Source organism: Anomaloglossus baeobatrachus, chromosome 6 (genome assembly GCF_048569485.1).
Source record: "Anomaloglossus baeobatrachus isolate aAnoBae1 chromosome 6, aAnoBae1.hap1, whole genome shotgun sequence".
Lineage (NCBI taxonomy): Eukaryota > Metazoa > Chordata > Amphibia > Anura > Aromobatidae > Anomaloglossus > Anomaloglossus baeobatrachus.
Genome location: NC_134358.1, coordinates 468,589,070 through 468,616,955, shown reverse-complemented (window position 1 = coordinate 468,616,955; position 27,886 = coordinate 468,589,070). Strand labels below are relative to the sequence as shown.

At 43.6% G+C, this 27,886-nt stretch overlaps 1 protein-coding gene across 2 annotated transcripts in view; it reads left to right on the top strand.

Moving 5' to 3' along the window:
- The window catches only part of CHN2 (chimerin 2), a 519,880-nt gene that overhangs the window by 427,833 nt on the left and 64,161 nt on the right, over nt 1-27,886 (top strand). For both annotated transcript variants that reach the window (XM_075315321.1, XM_075315322.1), the window contains exon 8: nt 23,544-23,628. In XM_075315321.1, coding sequence (XP_075171436.1) covers nt 23,544-23,628 — 85 coding nt within the window. The remainder of the gene's footprint in view (nt 1-23,543; nt 23,629-27,886) is intronic.

The following is a 27,886-nucleotide window of genomic DNA, read 5'->3' as shown; positions in this document are numbered from 1 at the left end:
TCAGAGTGTTGGGTGATTTGGTTGGGTGAGAGGTTTTTGATAGGGTATCTTCTGTTGAGCACCAAGTCAGCATAAGGAGACTTATAGGCTATGCAATATTCCCCTGGGTGTAGTGTGGTTTTAGGACTGGTTTTAAAATGTCGCAATTGATGAATCAGCTGAAAAAATCTGGAAACCATGAATTCAGCCCACAATGCTGGACCTGTAAAAAAAACAAAACAAAAAAAAACCCAGACAAAAACATATAAAATATATTTCTAAAAAGACACAAATTCTTAGAAGAATAAAGTGCAACTGGGGAAAAAATAAAGGAAAATGCACCAAAAACTAGGAGCAATTGCAATAATGATTAGGGTCCATAGCCTTGTAGGGGATATATAGCCCGACAAAAATCACACCTTTAGGGCTCATTCACATGACTGTTCCGTTTGTCCTGGTCAGTTCCTGTTTTTTTGCGGACCCAGAGACAGGACCATCTTTTCAATGTCTTTTGTGTAGGATCGGATGGCACATAGAAGTACGTCTGTGTGCATCCGATCCTACAAAAAAACACATCGGATGCCGTATGTCCGTTCCGTTATTATGGAACATGTCCTATTCTGTTCCGTAATAACAGACCGTGAAGTCAATGGGTCCGCAAAATCCCTGGAAGCCACATGGAAGCAGTTCTGTGTGACTTCCGTCGGGTGCCCCTGCAGTCTTTGTCTTACTCCCGCTCCAGCCCCGAGGCTTTTCGCACTGTAGTTTGTCAGCATATGCCTCACAGCAGTGTGTCCGCATATGCCCGCACTGCAGTGTGTCCACATATGCCCGCACTACTGTGTCCACATATGCCCGCACTGCTGTGTCCACATATGCCCGCACTGCTGTGTCCACATATACCCGCACTGCTGTGTCCGCATATGCCCGCACTGCTGTGTCAGCATATGCCCGCACTGCTGTGTCAGCATATGCCCGCACTGCAGTGTCAGCATATGCCCGCACTGCAGTGTCAGCATATGCCTGCACTGCAGTGTTAGTATATGCTCGCACTGCAGTCTGTCAGCATATGCCCGAACTGCAATGACAGCATATGCCCGCACTGCTGTGTGTCAGCATATGCCCGCACTGCAGTGTCAGCATATGCCCACATTGCAACGTGTCGGCATCTGCCTGCACTGCAGTATGTCCGCATATGCCCGCACTGCAGTGTGTCCATATATGCCCGCATTGCAGTGTGTCCACATATGCCTGCACTGCAGTGTGTCCGCATATGCCCGCACTGCAGTGTGTCCGCATATGCCCGCACTGCAGTGTCAGCATATGCCATCACTGCAGTGTGTCAGCATATGCCTGCACTACAGTGTGTCCACATAAGCCCACACTGCAGGTAAGCATATGCCCACACTGCAGTATATCAGCATCTGCCCGCACTGCAGTGTGAGTAGCCGCAGGGATGATGAGCACTGCTGTCTGGAGGTTAGTAAAGCTCATTACCTGCGGTGATGAATTCCTGCTTTCCTGACGTCAGTGCTCGTCACTGCCATCCGCGTTCTCACATCACCTCTCGCGGGCGGCCTGAGACTGTGACTAGCGGTGATGTCACAGTCTGCTCGCGAGAGGTGATCTGAGAACGCGGCGGGTATAGAAGTCAGTGACCAGCGCTGACGTCAGGAGTGCAGCAACTTTCATTAACACAGGTAATGTACCTCACTAACCTCCTGAAGTCAGCGCTGGTCATGCCCTGCAGTGACCTGGGCTGACCTCATGATGTTAGCTCAGGTCATTGCACTGTTCTCCCAGCCAATGGGGAATGTTCTGTTCTTCATTGACTGGGACAGTGAGTATGGATCGTCGTCATGGGACCCCCTTATTGGATTACGCCGGATCGGATTTGTTTTTTCTTTTCAATAAATTGGTGACAGAGGGAATGTGTTGGGGAGTGTTTTTTTCAAATGAAAAAAATGTTTGTCGCCTATTTTTTTTTTAATTACTGACTGAGTTAGTGATGTCAGGTATCTGATAGACGCCGTGACATCACAAACCCCAGGGCTTGATGCCAGGTGACATTACACATCTGGTATCAACCCCAAATATTACCCTGTTTGCCACCGCACCAGGGCATCGGGATGAGCTGGGGAAAGCACCAAGACTGGCACATCTAATGGATGCGCCACTTCTGGGGCTACTGCGGCCTGCTAATCTGAGGCTGGGGAGGGTTCAAGAATCACGGACCTCCCTAGTCTGAGAATACTAGACCACAGCTGTCTGCTATACCTTGGCTAGTGATCCAATTTGGGGGGACCCCACGTTTTTTGTTTTAAATTATTTATTTAATTTAAAATTACAGCGTGGGGTGCCCTCTGTTTTGGATTACCAGCCAAGGTGAAGTTGCCAGCCGTGGTCTGCAGGCTGCAGCCGTCTGCTTTACCCGAGCTGGCTGCACAAAATAAGGGGGATTCCATGTTGTTGTTTTTTTTTTATTATTTATAGCTATTTATTTATTGTATTTTTGGCTAAATACAAGGCTAGGCACCCTTTAGTGCCACATGAAAGGCACTAAAGGGTGCAAGATTACAAAATGCTGGGGAGTGGGACATTATTTATGTCTTTCTCATCTATCATCTATCTATCCCTCTATTCATTCATTCATTCATCCATTCATTCATCACTCCATTTATCCCTCTATCTCTCTGTTTCTCTATCTATCCATCTATCTATCCCTCTATTTATCCCTCTATCTACCGTATTTTTCGGACTATAAGACGCACCGGACTATAAGACGCACCCTTGTTTTAGAGAAGGAAAAAATCGGAAAAAAAATTAAAGTAAAAAAATGTGGTCATGACACACTGTTATTTAACTGCTGACAGTGTTATGGAGGTAATAATATCCCCAAATTCTGTGCTCATATCCCCCATTCTGGGTACCTTCCAGGTATATATGGTCCCCATCGTGGAACATGTATGTTCCCCATCATTATATGTGTGATCCTCCAATCTGGTGAGTGTGTGTGTGTGTGTATGTATATAGAGTTATATACTGTGTGTGTGTGTATGTGTGTGTGTGTGTGTGTATGTATATATATATATATGTGTATATATATATATGTGTATAGAGAGAGAGCGCTGTATACTGTGTGTGTGTGTGTGTGTGTGTATATATATATATATAGTTATATACTGTGTATGTGTGTGTGTATATATATAGTTATATACTGTGTGTGTGTGTGTGTATATATATATATATATATATATATATATATATATATATATATATATATATAGTTTTATATAGTGTGTGTGTGTAAATATATATATGATCCAACCCCATCCAGGTGTACAGTAATACCTTTATACACTATATTATTTATTGCCTTACTTTTAGAGATGTGCTGCTCACCATGCTTCAGTTTGGTCCTGGCACTAGAAACAAAGTCTCCCATATCTTGAGGCCCTGCAGTGATGTAATGAAGAGGCGGGCACTGTGCTGTTCTGGCCCGCCCCTCTTCATTACATCACTGCAGGTCCTGCTGTTACGAGAGACTTCGTTTCTAGTGCAGAGGCAGGTGCAAAGTGAAAGCAATGTGAGCCCTCAGCACAGAGACTGCTCTGGCCCGGACACTGCAGTGATCTGCACTTCCTCCGGGCCAGACATGACTGCAACTGCACCCTGCTCCTGCTTCCTAAACAGCGGACACACAGTCTCCCCAGCCGCTGCAGGAAGCCGGCTGCTGGAGCACTCATGTGTGTCCACTGTTTACATTAAACAAGTATTGATTTGCTGCTCCTCACACTCGCTTCTAGTCACTGACTGCAGAAAGAGGTGGGCGGGGAGCAGCTAATAAATATTCGCTTACTTTAAGCAGCGGGCACACGTGGTTTCTCCAGCCGCCGGCTTCCTGCAGCAGCGACCCTCCCTGCCTCCTGTGATCCCACTGCATAGCGCTGACTCCCCACAGCTCCCTACCCCGCAGGTACTCCGCTTTGACATTTATCTAGCTGCTTCAGTGTTTTGTTGTCCGCAAAAAACGCGGAAGGTACACGGATGACACACGGCCCGTATACGTAACGAAACGGATGTCACACGGATGCATCCGTGAAAAAAATGGACTGTTTTTTGCAGACCGCAAAAATGTAACAGTCATGTAAATGAGCCCTTAGTGCTCTAATCACTGCTTCCATTCTGTTCTGCAGAAACTAAAGTTTTATTGAATATGTAAAGTAGTAGATTGCTTGATTCATCCTTGGTGTGCCCAAAAGGCTCAGTGCACCATTTTGCTTGCCCCCATTTCTTTACTACGGTAGTGATTGACATTGCCTGAGGTTTCTCTGCAGACAGTGTTCGCTGCAGGCAACACAGAGCTGTCAATCATTAGTATGGAAGAGACATGGAAAACCAGTGGGCTTAAAGGTTCTGTGAGCCTCTTGACCAAAACAAGATTGCACAGAGGACTCTAACTAGTATGTTAATTTAAACTTAAAGAGGTTGTCCACTAGAAAGCATAGTGGCCACATCAGTGTAAAGCTGAAACAGAAGGCTGTTGTCAATGCAGCCTGTGAGCGGCGCTATCGCTCTCTTCTCAATTTCCACCACGTGACCCAGGCTACAATGACCTCCGATGTCCAGTGATGTCTTGTCAACTTCCGGAATTGGAAGTTGACCCAACATCACCGAGACGGAACCCAGTCTTCGAGAGTGACTGGGCTGTTAGCATAGTTTCATCTCTCCTTCACCTCAGAGCGTTGTGAGCAAGAGCGATGCTGGGCTGTGATGTGCGGTGAAACTTGGCTCACAGCCCATTCACTCACAGAGACTGGATCTCGCCTTAGTGATGCCAGGTCAACTGCTATTTCTGGAAGTTGACGTGACCTCACCAGACATCAGAGGTCACTGCAGCCCAGGTCACGTAATGGGAACTGAGAGGACAGTGATAGCGCCTCTCACAGGCAGAATTGACAACAGAAGTCATTTAGAAAAAGCCTTCTGTTTCAGCGTTATATCGATGTGGCCGCTAACTTTTGTAGTGGACAACCTCTTTAAGGTTTTGTAGAACAAAGGCAGCCCGTAGAACACTAAAATGTGATTTTTATAGGAGTTATATTTCCTACATGGCTTTACATTATCAGTTTGGACTGATGGACCCCCTTAAATACAGTAGCTCCAGCATTGGCTGAGTCTTTGCTTGGCTTGCAGCACTGGAGCCATGAGTTTAGATTTGAGCAAAGCATCTCTATATAGTTTCTATGTTTACCCTGCATCGGTGGAGTATTCTATTTGCCTCTCACATCCCAAAAAGGTTATTTGGATTAATAGGATTGTTAATAAAATGTGTGTACCTGATGGGAGAATATTACTCTAGGGCCAAATGGAGAACTGTAGGGCAGATGTATTAATATTGTCTTTCATTTTGATAGCTAACTAGACCATTCATATAGAAGTGCCAAGCTTATGAAATTTTAAGCCAGTGTAATCCAAAAGAAAAAATGTAGAAGTCCAGCTCTGAAATCTTTTTTTATTCCAGTTCACATACAGTGCATCATAACAAAAACAGTGAACGTATGAATAGCAGTTTCAACGCGTTTTGGGTGTGCTCGACAGACTTAATCATGAACAAAGGAACCTTATGATGCACTGTATGTGAATTTGAATAAAGAAGATTTCATATGTCAGATCTGGACTTCTACCTTTTTTCTTTTGGATATTAAATTACTCCCCATTTTCTCTAAGACACACTGACATACCGTATATTAAGGAGCAAAAACTGTCAAAAACACAATAAATCTGGTGCAAGGCATGTACTGTTACAATTCGAGCTAGAATTCTAGTGCATTAATTTAATAAATGCCCCCATGTGTGCCGTGCGTTTTATGCTATGTATAGTGTTGCAGCATAAAAATAATAATAATACATTATATTTATTTAAAGTATAAATATATAATGATACCAACTGTAGTATCCGGGCGTTGCCCGGGATAGTAACTTTCTCTCTGTCTCTCTCTCAGTCTCTGTCTGTCTGTATCTGTCTGTCTGTATCTGTCTGTCTCTGTGTGTGTCTGTCTGTCTCTTTCCCTGTCTCTTTCCATGTCTCTATAATCAAGAGCTGTGGAAAAAAAGCGCAATAGGGTCTTACCCCAATATAGAAAGGGTAAAAATGTAAATCAAGCTCACCTATAGCGGTTGTGCCAGTCACAACCACTATGCAAGCATGTAGAGATTTGATATTCTTTGCCAGTTGTCCTGACAAAGGGAGCTGTGATTCCTGAAATGCGTTGACCTGTGCATGATATTAAAAGCATTAATCTCCTTCTGAATCCGTTTGAGTCCTTGGCGCAGAATTAAGAACCCCTTCTTCGTCTACTCTCTGTTATCTTTCCCTGTCTCTGTCTCTTTTCCTGTCTCTTTCTCTGTTTGTGTCAGTCTCTTTCCCTGTCTGTCTGTGTCTTTTTGCCTCTGTCTCTTTGACTGTCTGTCTCTCTCTGTCTCTTTCCCTGTCTGTCTGTGCCTGTCTCTTTCCCTGTCTGCCTGTCTCTTCCCCTGTCTGTCTGTGTCTGTCTGTCTCGCTCTCTATATATATCTTTCCCTGTCTGCCTCTTACTCTCTGTGCCTATGTCTGTCTGTCTCTTTCTGTCTCTCTCTATCCGTCTCCCCACCGACATCTTATTACCTCACACATAAGCTTCTTATTTATTTTGTTCCTATAACAACCAATCACAGCTCCTATTAATAACCTATAGCTTGCAGCTCCATTGACTTTAATGGAGGCAGTTTTTTTGGAGAGTAACTGTAAAGCGCGGGATTAAATTTTCCCCTTCAAAACAGTCGATGATGTTCCCGGAGTCCCATGGGGTGTCTGTGTAGAATTTCGTGATTGTAAATGCAACAGTGCGGATTCCTTTAGGCAGAGGTGTATCTGGGCTTTCCAGCACCCGGGGCAAGAATTCAGTTTGGCACCCCCCCCCTCCACCAAGCAGTTTGGGTGGTAGTCATGTGACCAATCACTCATATGTGATTTGCACACTTACAGTCATGTGATGACAAGCTTCTCTTAATAATTCTCTCAATGTTCAATGAGAAATGTAGGAAGAAAAGCCAGTTGTCACATGCAAGTATGAAAATCACATATGAGTGGAGCGGCCATGTGATGACTGTTGGAACCAGCGAGTACAGCTGAATTGTGACAGTCGGTATATTACACACTGTTAGAACTGAGGGATACTACACTGCTTAATTTTTAATTAAAGGGGTTGTCCAGATTTGAAATTAAAATCTACAGTGACTATTCGTGATTTCAGGCTTCTTAATTCTTTAATTGCATGCTCTGCACACCTTTAGGATTCTCCGGTGCCAGTGGAGAGAGTGGACGATCATGTGAGCACAAGTATGAGATTTGTACATTTCTGGCCACTTTCTGATTTGATGTATCCAGCCTCAGTCAATTCATTTTTATTGAGCATGTCTGTTCAGCACGTGACCACATCTATGTAAATCGCATACTTGCAGCTTCATAACCTCCCACTCTCATGGCCAGCACCAAAGAATCCTGACAGTGTGCAGTGTCCGCACTGTGAGAATTCAGAAGGCTGCAGTCACAGAGTGACACAAGAAGTGACTGCAAACTCATCACAAATTTGGACAACCCCTTTAATGCTCCTAACAACATAAATAAAAACATAGTAACCCTTGTCAGACGGCACATGACTTTATTAAAGAGATTTTCCACTACTTTAACATTAATGACCTTTCCTTAGGATAGGTCACCAATGTCTGATTGGTCAGGGTTCGGCACCTGGCAACCTCGCCAATTCCCTACTCTAGGTGATGGTGGTGGCAGGTGGCCGGAAGTGCTCCGTTCTGGATCTGCTCTGTCTTCTGATAGTGGCAGTAGTCTCCTATTAAAATCAATGAGGCGGATGTGCAGTACCCGGCCGCGGACACCATCAGAGGATGGAGCAGATCCAGAAATAAGCATATCCGACCAACTGCACCATAATCAGCTGATCAGTGGGGGTCCCATTGCGCTCACATCAGAAGCAATGCACAAGTGGGTCCGAGGCCTAATGATAAGACAAAGTCAGTATCACAAATAAATATTTACATTCAGGTACCTTATAGATGATGTTGCCTCTGAGTCATTTCTTTCTATTCTTCATCTTGTCCTGACGCAATGATGACTTTTCACATTCACATCTCATCTCAGCAGATTTCCATCTTCTCCGGTCTTCTGTAACACATCCCGACATGATGCTCCTAAAAGTAGCTGAATGATTATAATACTTCTACTTAAAAATATCTGCTCTACACTGTGCCCCAGAATAAATAATGGCCCCTCACAGTATTCTCTGCACAAAATATGATCCACACACTGTCCCGCTTATGGTACATGCTCTCCACATTCCCTCTCTTTCCATACTGAGCCTACTGTTTACAGTGTCCTTTACACCGTGTCCCCTTATACTGCCCAGTCTTTATACTGTGCCTTCATCACACTCCCCCTCCTTGCTATAACCTCACACTGTCCTCCCATTCTGCCCCCTCTCCATACTGCCCCCTTCCACTACCCAGTCTTTATTCTGTGCCCCTTACATTCTTCTCATCCCTTACTTTTTCCTCACTACCTCCTGTGTATCCATATAGTTTTCCCCCTCACTCCCCATCCTGCCCACTTGCTCCTCATACCATGTCACTCTTTATTCTGTGTCCTCAAAATTTCTTTCCAGTTCGCTCCACATCCTCTCTCTCCCCATGCATCACCCCTCATCCTCTCTCTCCCCATGCATCACCCCTCATCCTCTCTGTCCCCATGCATCACCCCTCATCCTCTGTCCCCATGCATCACCCCTCATCCTCTGTCCCCATGCATCACCCCTCATCCTCTCTTTCCCCATGCATCACCCCTCATCCTCTCTGTCCCCATGCATCACCCCTCATCCTCTCTGTCTCCATGCATCACCCCTCATCCTCTCTGTCCCCATGCATGAAACCTCATCTTCTCTCTCCCCATACTGTGTCCAAAGATACTTCCACCTCCCCATCCACTCTTCCCACCAAACTCACAAAGTGTGTCCACAGATGATTGCCATTCCCCACCCTCTGTCCCCCCCATAATGTGTCCACAGATAGTTCCCTCCCCCACCCTCTCCCCCCCCATACTGGGTATATAGATTTTGCCCCCTCCACACCCTCTGTCCCCCATAGTGTGTCCACAGATAGTTCCCACCCCCACCCTCTCTTCCCCATACTGTTTCATAAATACTACCCTCTCACCCCATACTGTTCCTCTTCCGTGTCTTCAGCTCCACTGGAGCACTTATCAGGGTTTCTCTGCCACCTCCGCGCTGCGACCCTGACTTCCAGGTCAGCAGTGTGATCAGCTGACCCGGAAGTCAGCGCCAGGGATCACTGCTTCAATTGTCCTCGCGTCTGACAGATACAAGGACAATTGAGCAGTGGGAGCCACGCGCTGCACGTTCTATGACTGCGGCTGTCAGCGTGACAGCTGGGCTCACAGAATGGCGGCTCTCACCCCGGCAGACTTCCACGCTGCCGCATCAGGCAGCCAGACAGCGCCCCCCTGACAGTTGCGCCCGGGGCAGATGCCCCGTCAGCCCCCCATAGATACGCCTCTGCTTTAGGGGACATACACACACACACACACACAGCTTTATATATTAGATTATTAGTTACAATTACTCATTGCAGCAGAACATATACACAGTTTAGATTTATAGATCTATAGCGATCCAGATATTCATGTTTCTTCCTTGATAGTTTTTTACTTGTGGAACAGAGGGGTCTGATTTCTTAGATTGTAATATTGTTTTGGCATACAGGTTTACATTTCTGATTGTCTTTTAAAGACATTTTTAATATTCTTTTAGGGAATGTATGCACGTGTCTGGGGGCAACTTGTGAAATCTTACTCCAGTAATAGTGAGCCAGCTATGTGGTGATTAACTTGAAAAATTTGTCTCACTAGACTGAGGACGGGGGAATTTGACCTTTACTGCTCGGCTTTGCCGCAGAACTCCACTTTCTATTCTTTTTATTAAATTGCTACTTTTAGGATTTGGATGGTAAAATTGGGTGTTTGGAACAACAGGTCAAAGCATCTTCCTATAGTATAAGGAGATGGGACATTTTTCCAGAAAGATCACTTTTTTTTTCATCATAAAGAAATATTTCTGTAACATTTTTAATTTTGTGCAAAGATTTAGAAGAATCTATCCCAGTGACTAGTGGTTATTATTTCCTTTAAAGGGGATCTGTCAGCAGGATTTTGCTATGTAATATCAGGACAGCATACTCTAGAGGTTAGAAAACACAAATCAACTATGCCTCTCTTATCAGGCTGAGTGATGTTGTTTACTTAAACTACAGGCTTTATCACCTAGTGATCATTGGTGGACTACAATGTCTCCCGCATCCTCTGATTGACACCTCACTGTCAATGTACAATGTCTATTGAGAGCCTATTGTGGGCGGGGGCAAGTTTGCTAAATCTAAAATCTCTGATTGTGTCAGAAAAGCTGGACCCAGTAATCTAAGTGCAACACCAAACAAGAAAACTGTATAAGGTCAAAAACAATGAAAATACTTTTTATATAAAAAAAATGCAGTGACAATGCATAAAATTAAATGCATAGTAAACCTACTATTATTCAAATATAAGAACAGTGTAAAACAGATATAATAAAGTGACATATATGGCCGTAATGAATATCTGGGGTATAAAAGGGCAAACAAAATGCTGATGCACCAAAAATATATTTTCTGCAAACCTGCCACAATATAGGATGCAATAGTGTTGATGTAGAGCTAAAGTGCTTGTGCATATACTATTTTATTTATATAAAAGCAAAGTGCAAATGGTGACTATCACGATATTGCAAAGCAGCATTGGCAGATACATATTTTTTTCAGCATGATGTGCAAGGGGCTACAGATAACTTCATAGCTTACTGGAGCACATATAATGATGTCTGAAATGGATTACCTCTAGCAGGGAACCATGCACATGTCACGCCCACCCCGATGTGCGTTTCAGCATCGCCTTCTTCAGGAAAGCACTTTAGCTGAATATCAATACTATTGCATCCTATATTGTGGCAGGTTTACAGACAATATATTGTTAGTACATCAGCACTCTTCCACTTTTATACACATGGTATTAATTGCTGCTATATATGTCTTCTTATTATATCTGGTTTACACTGTTCTTATATGTGAATAATAGCAGACTTACTATGTATTTATTTCATTTCATGTTATGTACATGTGACGCTCTTTTTGCTGCAACATTGTTACTGCATTTTTTAATAATAAAGTATTCATTGTTTTTGACCTTTATACGGTTTTCTTTGTTTGGTTTTGTATGTTATATACCTGTAAGGTCTTTCAGGTGAGCACCGTCAATACACCCAACCTAATTATTATATTTATTATAGTTATATTTATTTTTGGGTATATTCAAGATTTTGCTGTCCTTGAACTAAAATTATTCCAGTAATCTAAGTGATACATCGTTGGATTCAGAGTCTCTTTGCCCATATTATGTTGCTTTCAGATGAGGTAGCAAAAAACCTTCTTACAGATTCCCTTTAAAAGAAAAGTTTTTCATGATATTCTGCTATTTTGTTTTAGTTTTCAAAAAAACATAAGCTTAATATAAGTAAATTGTTTGAAAAGCATCAATTCTTTATACTGCACCTTGTACATTTAAATTGGTGATTTAGGTTAGAGAATCCCAGTCTATCATCCAGTCTACACAACACCTCATCCAAGAACAATTAGCGTAAAAGCATAAAATTATAATTTAGCCTTTCGGCTCCACAAAATGATAGTGTGCTGGCAAATATACCTACTAAGAAGCGGTTTTTAAAATCAAAGCGTTAGGTAGAGTTTGCTCTTAAGTAACATCTTGTTTTATAACTGCAGCTATTTACCTTCCCCTTATGAAGATCCCTTGTGGCCGCAAACTATTACAGTAAAACATCCCATCTGTCCAAATGCTGAATAGATGTTATTGTATGCGGCCAAACTTGGTAAATCAGAATTTACAAAAATCCTTTGACTCATGTGGTTCTTCTGGGAAAAGAGGTCGGAAGTCTGTAGAAGTATGTGTGTGAGATCCTGGGAAAATATGCACTTTTTAACTCTGCAGAATGCAAATTGGCTTTCTCAGCCAGAATGAAAACATTTTTTTTCTTCGGGGCACTTGAAAGAATTCTAGTGAAAGTCGCTCTGTGAACAAAGGTGCATTCGCTGGTACCCAGTTTTGGTCCAGTGGAGTCAAATAACACATTTATTTAAACTCTATTGATGGTTGATAATGAGGGATCATTTAACCCTGTGCGGTGGCATCACTTGTTATGCAGGTTTTTATGTAATATTCTACTTGGGGGTTATACTCTTGAAACATCTAAAAAATGTTTCCTAAAGATTCTTCATGGATATGAAAAGATTATAGAAAATCATGAATTATATGGCAACTACCATAAGGAGGCAAAACTTACTTTGGATTTCCAGGGGGCTGTTTAGTTCTGTTTAGATCTTAACAGACATTAGTTTTTCATGTACAAGTTTTATCAGTTTTCTCTATTATATTATTATTATTATATTTATTATTATTATTATTATTACTATATCTATATGAGGCTGTTGATATGGGGTATTTTTTGTGGACATTGTGGTCTGCACCCAAATCATGGAAACAAGTCTGATTTTGACCCGAGCCACGAATCATACTCACAAATCGAATTTGGTAGGTCTGAGAAGAAATCAGATACTGCTTGAATGTGTGCCATCCGTGTCTTGTCCTGTTTTCAGCTTTGCTTGATAGCAGAAATTTGAGAAAACTTCTACGCAAAAGAGAAAATTGATGAAACTTTGATGGTAATCACTGACACACAGACCAAACCCTGCAGAAAAACGGACTAATTTTCGTCAGTGTTTTGGAGCATACAAGAAATATCACTAATGTCAGGCCCTTACCTGCATAAACGGGCACAGATACAGACGAGCCCTTGGGGCTATGTTAAAAATAGTGGAGATCAGGGACAGTGTGGATCTTTAATTCTGCTGGTTAGCTGATAGCCGTCTTTTTTCTTCTAACGTATTGTTCTCATTTGGCTTTTTTTGAAGGGATAAAAATAAAAGGAAAATGCAGTTTTACCTTCTGCACATAAAATGCTCACAAAAATCCATCTAAAACTATAGTAAGTAATGTTACTGATGACGTGGTTGTATTGTTTAACGGTTAGATGAAAGAAGCTGAGGCATAAGGGAGAATTCACAGGTTACAGTTTTGTGGTACAATATCTGCAAGACAAATCTGCAGTATCTTTATTATAATACATAAAGCTGATAAAGAAAATAATCAATACAGCTGTTATAATTTGTGATAAGTGAGCGTGCTCACCACCACTCGTTGATCAAGCATCGGCGTACTCGCAGAGCTCGGCCAAGTATCTCGACTGCTCAGATGTTTCAATGCACAGGCTCGCTTCACTGCATGATGTGTGCAGGCAAACCAGGGAGGGTTATTCACAGTCACTGGCTCTCACTGGGTTTAAAGCAATGTTTTCGAATGTAGTGTCAACTGGAAAAACCCCATCTCCCCAACCCCTGGAAATAGTCAATCTGTGGCTGACTGTATGGGGCCGAAGAGGCAAACTGCCCAATCATTGACTTCCATTATACTCGTTACTCTAGTTGAGCACTCAAAGGGCATCTGAAATGCTTAACTCTAGGACGGAGCACCTGAGCATTTTGGTGCTCACCCATCACTAATTATAATCTATAATTTGTCAATATGTTTTATCTCTTTTTTTTTTTTATTTTTTTTATTTTTTTAATACACACGTGGACAAACTTGTTGGTGTCCTTTTGGTAAATTAAGAAACACGCATGATGGTCACTGACATAAAAAAGTAATTTTCAATTTAAATGTACTGAATAGTTAACTAAGGAAAATCAGACATTGCCTTTGAACTTGGTTTAACAAAAAAACCCCCAAACAAATCAATAATAAGGGCGTGTACAAAAATGATGGAACCCCTGAAAAGAATTAAAATAATTTGACCATAAGGAAATGTTAAATTAAGATGTTTTGTAATTATAATCACAGGTGTCAACAAACTTATAATCAGTTGGTCTGCCTACTTAGAGGGTGAAAAGTAGTCACTGTGCTGTTTATTATTATTATTATTTATTATTATTATAGCGCCCTCAATTCCATGGCGCTTTACATGTGAAAGGGGTATACATAATAGGGACAAGTACAATAATCATAAACAGTACAAGACACAGACAGGTACAGGAGGATAGAGGTCCCTGCCCGCGAGGGCTCACAGTCTACAAGGAATAGATGAGGATACAGTAGGTTAGTGTAGAGCTGATTATGTGGCGCTGTATCAGACTGAGGGTTACGGCAGATTGTAGGCTTGTCGGAAGAGGTGGGTCTTCAGGTTCCTTTTGAAGCTTGGCAAGGTAGGCGAGAGTCTGATGTGTTGTGGTAGAGCATTCCAGAGTATGGGGGAGGCACGGGCGAAATCTTGGATGCGATGGTGGGAAGAGGAGATGAGAGGGGAGTAGAGAAGGAGATCTGTTTGGCATCATGGTGTGTACCACACTGAACATGGAGCAAAGAAAGCTAAGGAGATTAGAAAGAAAATTATAAACATGTTAAAAGTAAAGGCTATAAGACCTCTCCAAACACCTAGATGTTTTCTGCTATTACAGTTGCACTTATTATTCAGAAGTTGAAGGTCAATGGGACTGTAGCCAACCTTCCTGGACATGGCCGCAAGACCAGTGTGGGTTTTTCTTACTTTAAAGGCCCCGTCACACGCTACTATATATCTAACGATATGTCGTCGGGGTCACGGAATTCGTGATCACATCCGGCATCGTTAGAGATGTCGTAGCGTGTGACAGCTCTGAACGACTGTTAACGAGCAAAAATACTCACCTTATCGTTGCTCGTTGACACGACGTTCATTTTCACAATGTCGTTCCTCCTTCTGCGCGCCGGTTGTTCATCGTTCCCGAGACAGCACACATCGCTACGTGTGACACCCCGGAAACGACGAACACAGCTTAACTGCGTCCCGCCGGCAATGAGGAATGAAGGAGGTGGGCGGGATGTTGCAGCTGCTCATCTTCACCCCTCCGCTGCTATTGGGCGGCCGCTGTGTGACGTCACTGTGTCGCCGAACGTCCCTCCCCCTTCAGGAAGAGGATTTTCGCTGCCCACAGCAACGTCGTTAGGGAGGTAAGTACATGTGACGGGCGTTAACGACTTTGTGCGCCACGGGCAACGAATTGCCCGTGACGCACAAACGACGGGGGCGGGTGCGATCGCTCACGCAATCGCACGATATATTGAAGCGTGTGAGGGGCCTTAACAGAAGAGTACTAACAATTTTGTCCATGTGTGTACCAGATATACTGTATATTGGCTTTATAAAATCATATTTTGGTAATTTCTGGTAAAAAAAAAAAAAAACCCAACAGACCTCCAAACATTCTTGTAATATGCAAGACGCGGTTTTCTAGTAACGCAAAATGGTTTACATTTTTTAATCTCAAAGTTATACTATAAAGACTATAAAAAAACACCATAGGGAAAATTCATTCTATATTAACAACATTTTTGGATCATCAGGCTGATATTTACTAGACTGATAAAACACAATAGAAAAGTATTTTTATGTTCATTCTTCTAGCAACCTTCATCCAAACATTTCTGCATCTGTCTCTTGGACGTATGCCTCTAGACCCTAGAAATTCTGGACTGGAGTGTAAATTGTCATTTTTACTGCCTCACTCTCAGACTCGCGGCTTTTTGCCAGATAACACCATGGATTAGATGTCTGGCAGAGCTGCGTACTTGCTTGCTCTAGTTTAATTGTGTTCTCTAGTGTATTAGGACACGTTAAAAATTGGACCACTGACTTAGCAACGGTCAGCCTTTACCGTAAAGGGGTTGTCCAGGCTATGTAACTTCAGACTTGTGAATCCTCACTTTCTATGCAGTGAGGATTCTCCAATGCTGGTGGCAAGACCAAGCAATGTAACCACATGTATGTGATATGTGATATGCGTACTCCTGACCACATTCAAACTTGACATGCAGAGCCTCGCTCAATTCATTTGTATTTTTATAAACTGTGGAGGAAAGACAGGCGCATAGGGTCTTAACCGATAAAAACAATAGAAGGGATATTAGGATGCACTAACCTATGGATTTTGTGAGAGTCACAACACCTCATGAAGCATAAAAGTCAGTGGAGACAGCTGCGGACCCGTAACAATGAGATAGCAGTTTCATAAAGAAGTCGGGGATCAGCGCCGCGCTTATCACCATTCGATCCAAAGGATAATTTTCCAAGTCATTTATTAGGAAGCATGAACAAGTCTACGCGTTTCAGGGGTCTCTGCCCCCTTCCTCAGGACAATGCAACAATGACACAGAAGATTTTGTGTCATTGTTGCATTGTCCTGAGGAAGGGGGCAGAGACCCCTGAAACGCATAGACTTGTTCATGCTTCCTAATAAATCACTTGGAAAATTATCCTTTGGATCGAATGGTGATAAGCGCGGCGCTGATCCCCGACTTCTTTATGAAACTGCTAATTCCTTTGTATTGAGCAAGGCCAAGCACGTCTAGTTGTAACATAGCCTAAAGTATGCAAATTGCATACTTGCAGTCGCATTACTGCTCGCTCTTGGTGCCAGCATAGGAGAATTTGACATAGTGCCTGCAGATTTTCATCACAATCCTAGACAACCCTTTTAATTATAAAATGAGGCAGTGGAGCATGCCTAATCCTAACAGCGTGTAATATACTCGCAGTCAGGATTCAAGTCTGCTTGCCAGAGAAAGTGCACAGTGTGAGAATTCATTAATGCTGCATTCACATAATGACTGCAGTCTTTTGTGAAAAATCTTAACAACCCCATTAACTTTTCATGGTCAGTTAGAATTAACTTCGGATAACGGTGTTGTGTCATTATCTATCCATTTCTAAGGGGTAAAGTTTCTCCTTGTAGAGAGCGCTAAGTTGGCATTAGGAAACTTACAGGCCATGCAATGCTCCACAGTTATGTTATTTATATACTGTAAGTATTTTTTACGTCAACTTGGTGCTCACCACAAGGAAAAACTTTAACCCTTCAAATCCCTGTCACAGGCCTCTAATCCAGCCAAATCAGTTCTCTTGCTTAGCACTAAAGATAAGCAATTACACCTAATGCACATGTCCTGGAGTTTCTGGTTTGGCTTCTTCTAAGTCAAGTGCCAATACTTGTTAAAGAGGACCAAGCACCAGGATTTTCATATATAATTTAAAACCAGTGGTATACTGTCACTATCATGCCGATTCTAAACATCTAATGTATAGTTTCTGAAATACAGGCAAGTAAAGTCTGTGAAATGCACTGTTAGTTGATTGATAATGTGGCGCCCTGGACAAGCCAGGACGTCACAAGTACTACACCAACACACCCCACACCCTGGTCAGGCACACCAAAGTCAAACAAAAACCCTTGTTGCCTCCCTCCAGGGACTGATGTCCTCACCAGGGGGTGGGCCAGGCGGTTGGTCCCGCCCACCGAGGAGTTCACAGTCCTGGAGGCGGGAAAAGCAGATCAGATTAGTTTTGGAGTTAGTTCTGAGCAGTAGTGAAGTGAAGTGGCAGTTGAGCAATCTGACAGCGTCCGGGTGTGTGGCCCGGACAAAACAGCAAGGTTGGCAGACGGTGGTGACCGTCTGCAGGAGAGGCCTATTGGAGCTAGCCGCAAGGACCGTGGACGGGCGGTGGCCCGGCGGTACCGGACCGGTACGCAAAGAGAAGCCAGCAACAACCGGCAGGGCTTACGGACCCCAACAAGGCTAGGAGTCGCCGTTGAAATTGTCAAATCCGTTAGCGAAGGGAACCTCCGGGGTTTCCCAGCAACCAAGTCCCGATAGAAGGCAACAGTCCAACCGAGAAAGGGAAACACAGTCACCGCCAAGGCTACAGTTCCCAGGGCCAGAGCCTGCGGGCAAAAGGGGCTCCTTCAGCAACCATCAAAGCTGGGGAGCGGATTACCGGTGGAACCCATTGGAACAGTTTACACTACACAGGTGCAGAGAAAGGCAGTCACCATCAACCTGCCGGGAGGGAAAACACCGCAGCCATCTGTGGGACCCGTCCATTCAGCCGTTTGTTTTACTGGAGACTTTGTGTACATCATTGGCTGAATGAGTACCACCGTGCCGTGCGGCACAGCGCTGACCCCGCAACCCTGCACCTCGCTAGGCCCCGTAACCCGCCTGCCATCCATCCCTACCCCTCACCGGGCCCCGGGACAACCAATCCCCTAACCACGGAGGGGAGAAAACAACATCCAAGCTGCTCCCTGTCACCGCTCCCGGGATCCCCGTCCAGAGCAGCGGTGGTGTCACAACCTCACCACAACCGTGGGTGGCGTCACGGACAATAAATCCCCAAAACCATTCCCCTTTTCACTCATGGGCGAGGAGCGCCGCTCGAGTCCCCGGGATCCGGCCCACCGCTCGAGCCACCACCGAGCAGCAGCCGCAGCAGCCGGACCCGAGCAGTGGGGGAGCGCAGCGTCCCCTCCTCCGCCCGCGACAGTAGCAGCTACAGAATATCTAATAGGTGGGTAGGGTTTTGCTAGTTATTCCCGCCCCTGTCTGCCTGCCTGTCCTTCCTCCCCCTGACTCTGTTATTGCAGGGTGAGAAGGGAGGGAGGAAGGATAGGGGGGTGGAAGGACAGGCAGGCAGACAGGGGCCGGAATAACGAGCAAAATCCGACCCACCTATTAGATATTCTGTAGCTTCTATCAATCAAATAACGGTGCATTTCACAAACTTTACTTGCCTATATTTCAGAAACTATACATTCGATTTCACAACAAAAGGTATGTTTAGAATCGGCATGATAGTGCCAGTATAGCACTGGCTTTAGTTTACATATGAAAATCCTATGGTTGGTCCCCTTTAAAGGGTCGATATTGACTTTTAAGATTTCTAATTTTAATAGTTGACATTAGGGTTTGCGTCCTCTTCTCTGCAGAGGCTATCTACCTATACATTTTTATTGCACAATGGACAATAGGAGCTCCTGTACACCAGGCTATATGGTACTATCACTGATTAAACCTACATTATTCAGATGTCCTTGTTTGTTGTACATATGCTATCAGTGTTTTCCAGTGATTGCACACTATTACGCTATTCAATGTAGGGTAATTTTTGAGGACCAATGGTCTGCATAAAATCAATAGAAGCATTTCGTACTTTGATGCCGTTTGCCAACATACCTTGCTTATTCAGCTAAATGGGTCAGTGTAAAGGTTGACATCCCAGTGCTGCTAGGAGGAGCTCCATCTGATTTTCTTTTTCTGTGTACATGAAAAATTGATGACATAGATATAAAATCAGACACAGTATGCCAACAGATAAAATGAACAATCACACAGATAAAAGAACATTCCTTTTTTACGGATGCTAAGCGAATGTCGGTGTGTAAATAGGGGTTTGCTTACTTTAGTACTATTATTATCATCATCTTGTTTTATTCCTATATATTGATCCATGGCGCTACTACAAGTGCTCAGTGAAAAGTACAAAATCAGGAAAGGAAGACTACTTTAGAACTTTATTTGCAAAGTCTTGGAGGAAGTTCTTATTTCTAGTTTTGTTTGTGGCTTGGCTACTGCACGTATTTTCGTAAGTGGTAAGATATTAAATTATTGTGAATGGGAATTGTAAAATCCTTTTTGCACAGTATGGCAAAAAAAATACAGTTAGTTCCTTAAAAGAATATTTTCAAGGTTATTAAATTGCTTTTTTTACTTCAGATGTGAATATAAGCAACCTTGTAATTAATTAATTAAGGGGATCATCCACAAGAGCCTAGCTGAGTATGCACAATAGCTACATTCCAAGAGAGCCGTTAATGCCTAAAATCGCAGCCACCTCTCTCCAGCCCATTAATTTATATACAGCAGTTAGCTGCTCACCTCCCTCCCCATTCCTATCACTGATGAGCTGCTCTTATCATTCCTATATAGTAACCTTCCTCTTGCCCCCAGTATCATGGCTCTCACTGTCCTAAACTGTGTGCTTGTTCAAAAGCCCTGTTATGTTATCTTTTTATTCAAATCTAGTGATAGCAGAGTACACTCCAGAACAAACCACTGGTTTCACATCAGCGTTTTCGTGCCGCACTCGCAGATCCGGCACAAGGACAGTACAGTACATTAAAGTTCACTGGCAAGCTGCGGGCACATGCGGTCATGTGACCGGAGCATGTGACAGCGTGTGACCGGGGCTTGCCACACTGTCTGTGAACTGTATTGTACTGTACTGCCCTTATGCCGGATCCGGCAGTGCGGCAGAATACCGCTGATGTGTTTGTGCCCTTAGCTGAATGTGTTAAAGCAGAACTAGTGTTGAGCTTTATATTTTTTGTAAATCAGCTCTGCTACTCACCAGAAAGGACACTCAAGTAGGAGAGCTGGCCCCACCAGGAACTGTGAAGTAAGGAGACTGCAGAGTTGTGAGCTGCTCATGAGACAACTTGAGAATAAACCTTCCATTTTAATTGTCTACTATTGCCCAGACATTGCATCAGTACAATATGCTATAACATATCATATAGTCTGCAGAAAAGCAAGCAGTGGAGAATATGTGGATTCTTGAATACATTCAAGTAGGTTGACCAAAGCTGACCCTGTACATGCGTGTTTGTTCTGTACTTCAGATGTACTTGTGTTATCTAGCTGATTTATGTTACCTGTTTAAAGGAATTCCTTCTCTCTTTGTATATTAAGGAAGCACAATTCTGACAAACTTATTTCTAAATTCTTTGCCGTCTCACATTTTTTTCCTGCTGTGTTAAACTAACACAGGCACCAATTTTTTTATGCTTGTCTTGTATGAAACAAATATGTGAAGCCATATTATGTGCCACAGAAATAAACCCCATAATCATCATTTTTTGTAATGTCTCAGCTGGAGAAGTCCTATTATCTTTGATGTTGGCCACATAAGTGTATGTTTAGCATTTCTTAACTGGGACACTAAGATGCTGAAGCTACATAAATGTGCATTTAGTCATTGGATTTTATTGGTCTTTGTGCCCAGATCTGGCTTTTAAAGTCATGATTATCTGGGCAATGTCTCACATTTGACGTACTTAGATTCCCAAAATATGGTCTGGAAAATTATGTGTTTCCAAGGCAGTTTTCATCTCTTACGTATTCTGTGCATTAATTGTAAGTTATAGTGCAAACTTATTGTGTAGTTGGGAGAAACAGAAATAGGGACATCACAATGTTGACTTTACCATGCATAATTGAGAACATTAAAGGGGTGGCTCACTACTCTTCAATAGTGGTCACATCCCTGTAAAACTGATAGGGGAGGCTTCTTATAAATGCCTTGTTCAGCTATTTCTGCCTCTGAACAACGCTACCGCTAACCGTTCATCCCCATGAAGTGACCCCCGGGCTCCGTGACCTCCGAGATCCGGTGATGAAGGCATCTCCTGTGTCCAGCACCCTCTTCAGGGCAAACAACAGATTTTCAATTCGATTCAGGTCTGAACTCTGCCTGGGCCATTCAAAAACTTTGATCTTTTTCTGATGAAGCCATCCTTTTGTTGATTTAAAGTTATGCTTATGGTTATTGTTGTTGTGATAAAAGGTGAAATTTGTGTTCATCTTCCGCTTTTCAGCAGGGGAGGCCTGAAAGTTTTGTTGCCAAATTGACTGATGTATGGAATTTTACATAATTACCTTCACCTTGACCAAAGTCCCAGTTCCAGGTGCTGAATAACCACTCCAAAGAATAATGCTGCTTCCACCATACTTTACTGTGGGTATGGTGTTCTTTTGGTGATACTCTGTGTTGACTTTACACCAAACATACCTTTTAGGAATTTTGGCCAAAAAGTTCAACTTTGGCCTCATTAGACAATTATCACTTTTTCTCCAATTTTGTTTAGCACATTTGATGTAGATTTTGGCAAAAGAGCCTGGATGTTGTTTTTTTTCTGTCTTGCCACCCTACCCCACATTTCAAACATATGAAAAATGTGGGAGATTGTTATCACATGCAGTACAAAACCAGTATTTGCCAACAATTCCTGCAGTTCTTTTCATGTTGCTGTAAGCCTCTTGGCAACATCCCACACCAATTTTGAGGGATGACCAGTTCTAGGTAATGTCACTGTTGTACGAAATTTAAGTAACTTCTTTATGACAGTCGTCACAGTGTTCTTTGGTATAGCTAATGCTTTTGTATCCTTGTCCTGAGTGAAACTTTCAACAATGAGATCCCTTTGCTGTGTTGTAAGCTATTTATGAACTATAGATTTCTCTGTAAAATTCAACTAAATAAATGTCAGGAAAATCCTACTAAAATGGCTAAAAATTATATGGGATTAATCCGAATTCATATAAATGATCGAAGTTGTGCATTGACTACTCTTTAACTTTACTTTAAATGGGATTGCCATATTCTGAGCACAACCACATCCCTAATTATAAGAGGATGTTCACACTTATGCAACCACATTATTTTAGCCACTGTATATTGCAGAGTATACATGTATATAATTTTTGAAGGGCCACTTCACAGTAAAAAATCCCATTTACACGTGGTGGAAAGGGTCTCATTTTTGGACGATTAACAGAAATTTTTATCCATATCACTTTCTATGTGCTTCAGGTTTCAAAATTTATGGCTCACAGCTTCAAGAGTGATTTCTTGTGGATTTTTCATAACATCCTCCAAGTGTAAACATAGCAATTTGTTTTTGGAGTTATGAATATTCAGCTCTCCTGGAGATCTTGCTTTCTATGGTTTGGGCTTTCTGATTTGCATTTGTTAACTGCTCATATCATGGATTGAATCAATCAAGAACGGGTTGCCAACGGTATCCATAAAAACAGGGCTCTTTTTTTGCGCTGTCCGAAGAATTTAGGGCGTTCATGACTTTTTGGAAGCTGAAAAATCTTCTACAGATTATTTTTGCTGTAATTATCACATATTACAGTTTACAGTGAATGCAGCTGATGGCTTGATATCAGAATTATGGGCTGTAGACATGTATCACTTATCATAATGATATATTATGGTTGTCCATTATTTCCTTAAAAAAATATTGTCGGTCTATGATTTTTTAATAAGCTGTCCAGAAAAAAAAGTCAAGTTGGTAACCCAGAATTAAGGTTGGCTTACTGTATATATGCAGGGGCTGACCTCCTGGTCTATTGTCAGTTTACACATTCATTTTGACAATTCTTTTTACTAAAATTAAATTGCCCTTATTGATACACATCTGAACACAAGAATCTATGAATTAATGTAGCAACATCGGTATAATGGTTTACATGCTTGGAATAACTAGCGGGATGTTTCCTATACTACAGGGTCATGAGGTTTCTTCCATTCCTTCTGTTTGTCATTATGGCTATTCATGTTCTTGTAATATATTCCGTGATCTCTACCTTTTTTGTAACCATGTTTTGGTTTCTTTTCCAGGTGCACACGTTTCGGGGTCCCCATTGGTGTGAATATTGTGCCAATTTCATGTGGGGTCTCATTGCTCAGGGAGTCAGATGCTCAGGTAAAGTAGTCATGTTTCATATCATTTATGCTTGTTGTTATGATGATTCATAGGTTCCTGCCTATATGTTGTAGCATTTACATACGATATTTAGCAATTTGTAAAGATCATCAGTCTTTAAGTAATATTTAGGCATGGAAAGCTGTGTCAGAGCACAATATATACAGACAGAAGGGTAATTCCCGCAGACACTGATGAGAAGCAGGATACAATTTCTGACCTTTTTGCGGCCTTTTCGTTGGACTCCCACGTTATGATTCAGTTTGCATGTTTGTTATGTCTGTGTTTGTGTTACCCGGTAAAGATATAGATGATGGTAGCAACCTGCTAAATTGAGTTAAACTGCATATGATCTGTTCATGAGAATAATGTAATAGAGAATGTCGAGAAGTAGACTGTTAGCAATGTATTGGAAACGTTGAAACATGTTTAGTACATTTAAGACAAGGTAGCGTAAGTGTGTTCTAATAATACAGTAATGGGCTACCAGGTCATCAAACACTAGCATTATTATCATACTTCTCTTACCTTATCCCAACTAATTATATATTCATAACGTTCACATAATGTACTGCTAAGCATTCTGTACTTGAATCATCCATAATATGGCAACCATACTCTACCTCCTGTTGAGGCACGGAGTGGTATTTGGCATATTGTGGAATATTCCATTGCATATCATACAATGGAAATATTGCAAGAAGGCGCCGTAGTCTTCCATTATATAGGTTTCATGCACACATCCTGGCTAGAGTTGCGCGATCCCACAGATGTTTGGGTTCACTGGGTCCAGCCGAACTTATACAAAAAAAATTAGTCTGGTTCCAGACCGAACTTGACCTGAACTTTGTTACGAACGAGCGCCACCATAGCCGCAAGAAGCCTGTTGCACCCAGGCGCCAGCTGCCGCTGGTCGTCCAGTTGGCTGCTCCTTCCGCCACGTCTAAGTGTGGAGAGGCGGTTAGTGCGCAGGTGCGCGCCGATTTACCCCAGCCAGAGTCTAAACCCGGTGTTTTGCCTAGTGAGCTGAGGCTGATTGTGTCATTTCTGAGACAAAGGCGGGCTTTGCACGTTGCGACATCGCAAGCCGATGCTGCGATGTCGCAAGCGATAGTCCCCGCCCCCGTCGCAGGTACGATATCTTGTGTTAGCTGGCGTAGCGAAAATTATCGCTACGGCAGCTTCACATGCACTCACCTGCCCTGCGACCGTCGCTCTGGCCAGCGACCCGCCTCCTTCCTAAGGGGGCGGGTCGTGCGGCGTCATAGCGACGTCACACGGCAGGCGGCCAATAGCGGCGGAGGGGCGGAGATGAGCAGGATGTAAACATCCCGCCCACCACCTTCCTTCCGTAGAGCCGCCGGCAGCAGGTAAGGTGATGTTCCTCGCTCCTTCGGCGTAACACACAGCGATGTGTGCTGCCACAGGAACGAGGAACAGCATCGTACCTGAGGCTACTGAGCTTGCTCAGGCACTTAGTGCATTAGAGGCTAGGTCCGGTAAGGACCCCACTGAGCATGTCCGTGAGGTGGCAGGCCCTGATAGGGCAGAGGGTGTCAGGTGTCCTGATGACGTGACCACTCCGGACTGGCTCGCAGAGGCCCGCCCCTATGATCTGGCACCTCACCATTGGTCGTCAGATGATGACTGGTGAAGTGTTTGGGGCGTGGCTGCCATGAGGTCATCAATGACGTGGCGGTTCCAGATAGGCCGCTGGTGACGTCGCTGATGATGTGGCACTCTGCTATTGGACCTTGGTGGTTCCACCCTGTGTTTGGGGCAGACCCAGGTTATAAAAGGGGCTGGAGACAACATGGAGGTGTGCAGTCTTCACTTAGAGTTCATGGTAGCATAAGCTTTGTTGGAAGCGGTAGGTAGGGCTAGGCGAACGGTGCCTGTCACACCAAGATTTGTGTCTCAGCACAAAAGGGTCAGGCGCCGTGCTTCCTTGCTACCGGTCCTGTTGTGCTACAGCAGTCCAGTGGCGTTAACTGGGCTGTGGCTGCTGCGTCACCTGTCCAGTTGGGCCTCCTACGCACATGGATAGCATACCTGCTGCGTCTCCTGTCCGGTTGTGCCTCCTACGCACACGGACAGCATACCTGCTGCGTCACCTGTCCGGTTTTGCCTCCTACGCGCACGGACAGCATACCCCAGGACCCCTGTGGAGTTAACAGGGTGTTCCAGGATTGGGTGTGTGAACCTATTATCCTCCTTGGCTTCCCAGTCAACGCTACTGGTGGGATCTCTTGGCCTGACGTGTTCTCTACACACGTGGCCATTCACGTAGTGACTAGAAACGCTAATCGAAGGACCGCTCGGCCTGTCGTGTCTGACACACATGGCCAACAGGGCGCTGTCGTAGCGGTCTTCTCAGTCAATGCTACCTGGTCACCATCCGGCCTGACGTGTTGCCTGCACACGTGGTCGGGGTTGTGCCAATTCCACCGAAATGCTAACTGGGTTGTCGTCCGGTCTGACGTTTCTCTACACACATGACCGGTTCCCAGGTCTCTTGGGTTATCTCTGAGTCATCAGCTCTATAGTCTCTGCCTAACCCACAGGGTGCCAGCAGCTCCATTACCATCTGGAGCACGGTGGGCCCCGAATCGGAATTGGGATATATACCCCCTGGTCCTAATCTGCCGGTTCCCCTGTAACACTTGTGCCCAGACACTGAACCCCATATAAGACTATGGGACCCAAAGGTTAGTGCTTTAAAATGGTGTTAGTAAGGGCTAGCGCGGTGAAAAAAGAAGCAAAACGGTGATTAAAGCAGGACAATTATACTAACCGAGTTTCTGCGCATTTGTCACATTGCTTCCAGGGCTGCTTGTTCAATGTTATGAATATTCACTGCTTCCCCCCTCCCACCCTCTTTGACCGTGTATGTGATTGGTTGCAGTCAGACTGCGCCATCACCAACTGTGCCGGCGTCTGTGATAGGTTGCCCTCACACTTGCTGTCTTGGTCCCTAAACTGGAGTGTAAAAATAAATGATTGTAAAAAAAAAGACGTGAGGTCCCCCTTGTTTTGATACCCAGCAATAGATAAAGCAGACAGGTGGAGACTACAGCCCCCAGCTGTGGACTTTATTTTGGTTGTATATCTAAAGACAAGGCATCCCTTGCAGGTTTTTTAAAATTATTTAAATAATTATAAAAACTGATGTGGTGTCATCCCCAATTTTGATACCCAGCCAATATCAAGCAGACAGCTGGGGGCTGGTACTCTCAGGCTGGGAAGGCCCATGGATTTGGGTCCTCATCAGCCTAAAAATAGCAGCCCGCAGCTTCTCCAGAATTGACGCATCCATTAGATGCGTCAATCCTGGCACCTACCTGTCTCATCCCGATTGCCCTGGAGCGGTTTCAATCAGGGTAATATAAGGGCTAATGATAGCTGTGATTTCTCAAAAAATCACAGCTGCCACTAAGCCCTGGATTAGTAATAGGGGAGCTCTATGACCCCCGCACCATTACTAATCGTGTAAGTAAAACGAAATAAAAAGAAAACACAGAGAAAAATCCTTTATTTAAAAAAACAAACAAACCCCTCTTTCTTCAATCTATTAATCCCCAAAACACCTCTTCAGGTCTGATGTGATCCATGCCACAATGTTCCACGACGATCACAGCTCTGCTACATCCTAAGGTCTCAGTCACTGCAATCACTGCACCCTGCAGGACACACTGACAGACCTGCAGCTGTGAGAGTGGTGATGTCAGTGAGTTCACCTGAGGTCACAGCTGTCTGATCCCACGGTACCTCAACTGTGACCTCAGGTGAACTTACCTGAGGTAAAATCAGTGAACTCCCCTCAAGTGATCTCATTAAATTTAATGCCGGATTACCGGATGTGCACTTCAGAGGATGTAGATGTAGTTTTCAGGCTCTGTGGTGTGCGGTCTCCTCTGACGCATCCCGTGAGCTTGTTTGTGCAGTGAGCTGCTGTTGGTAGCATTGTCTCCTCTTGTCTTGTTTTGCGCTCCCCCGGTGTTTACAAGGCCGGAGAATGTGAGGACGCATGCGCTGTCTTCGGAACAAGCATTTGACACATGACCATGACACATCCTGATGTATGTAAAGCGCTGTGGAATTAATAGCGCTATATAAATGAATAAAATTATTATAAAAAATTATTATTATTATGACCAGCCGGAGAACAGCATCTTCAATATGCATCTTCAGTATGCGCAGATGCCGACTCTGGCGCCATTTTATTGAAGTGATTGACTACTTTGTGTTTACTGCGCAC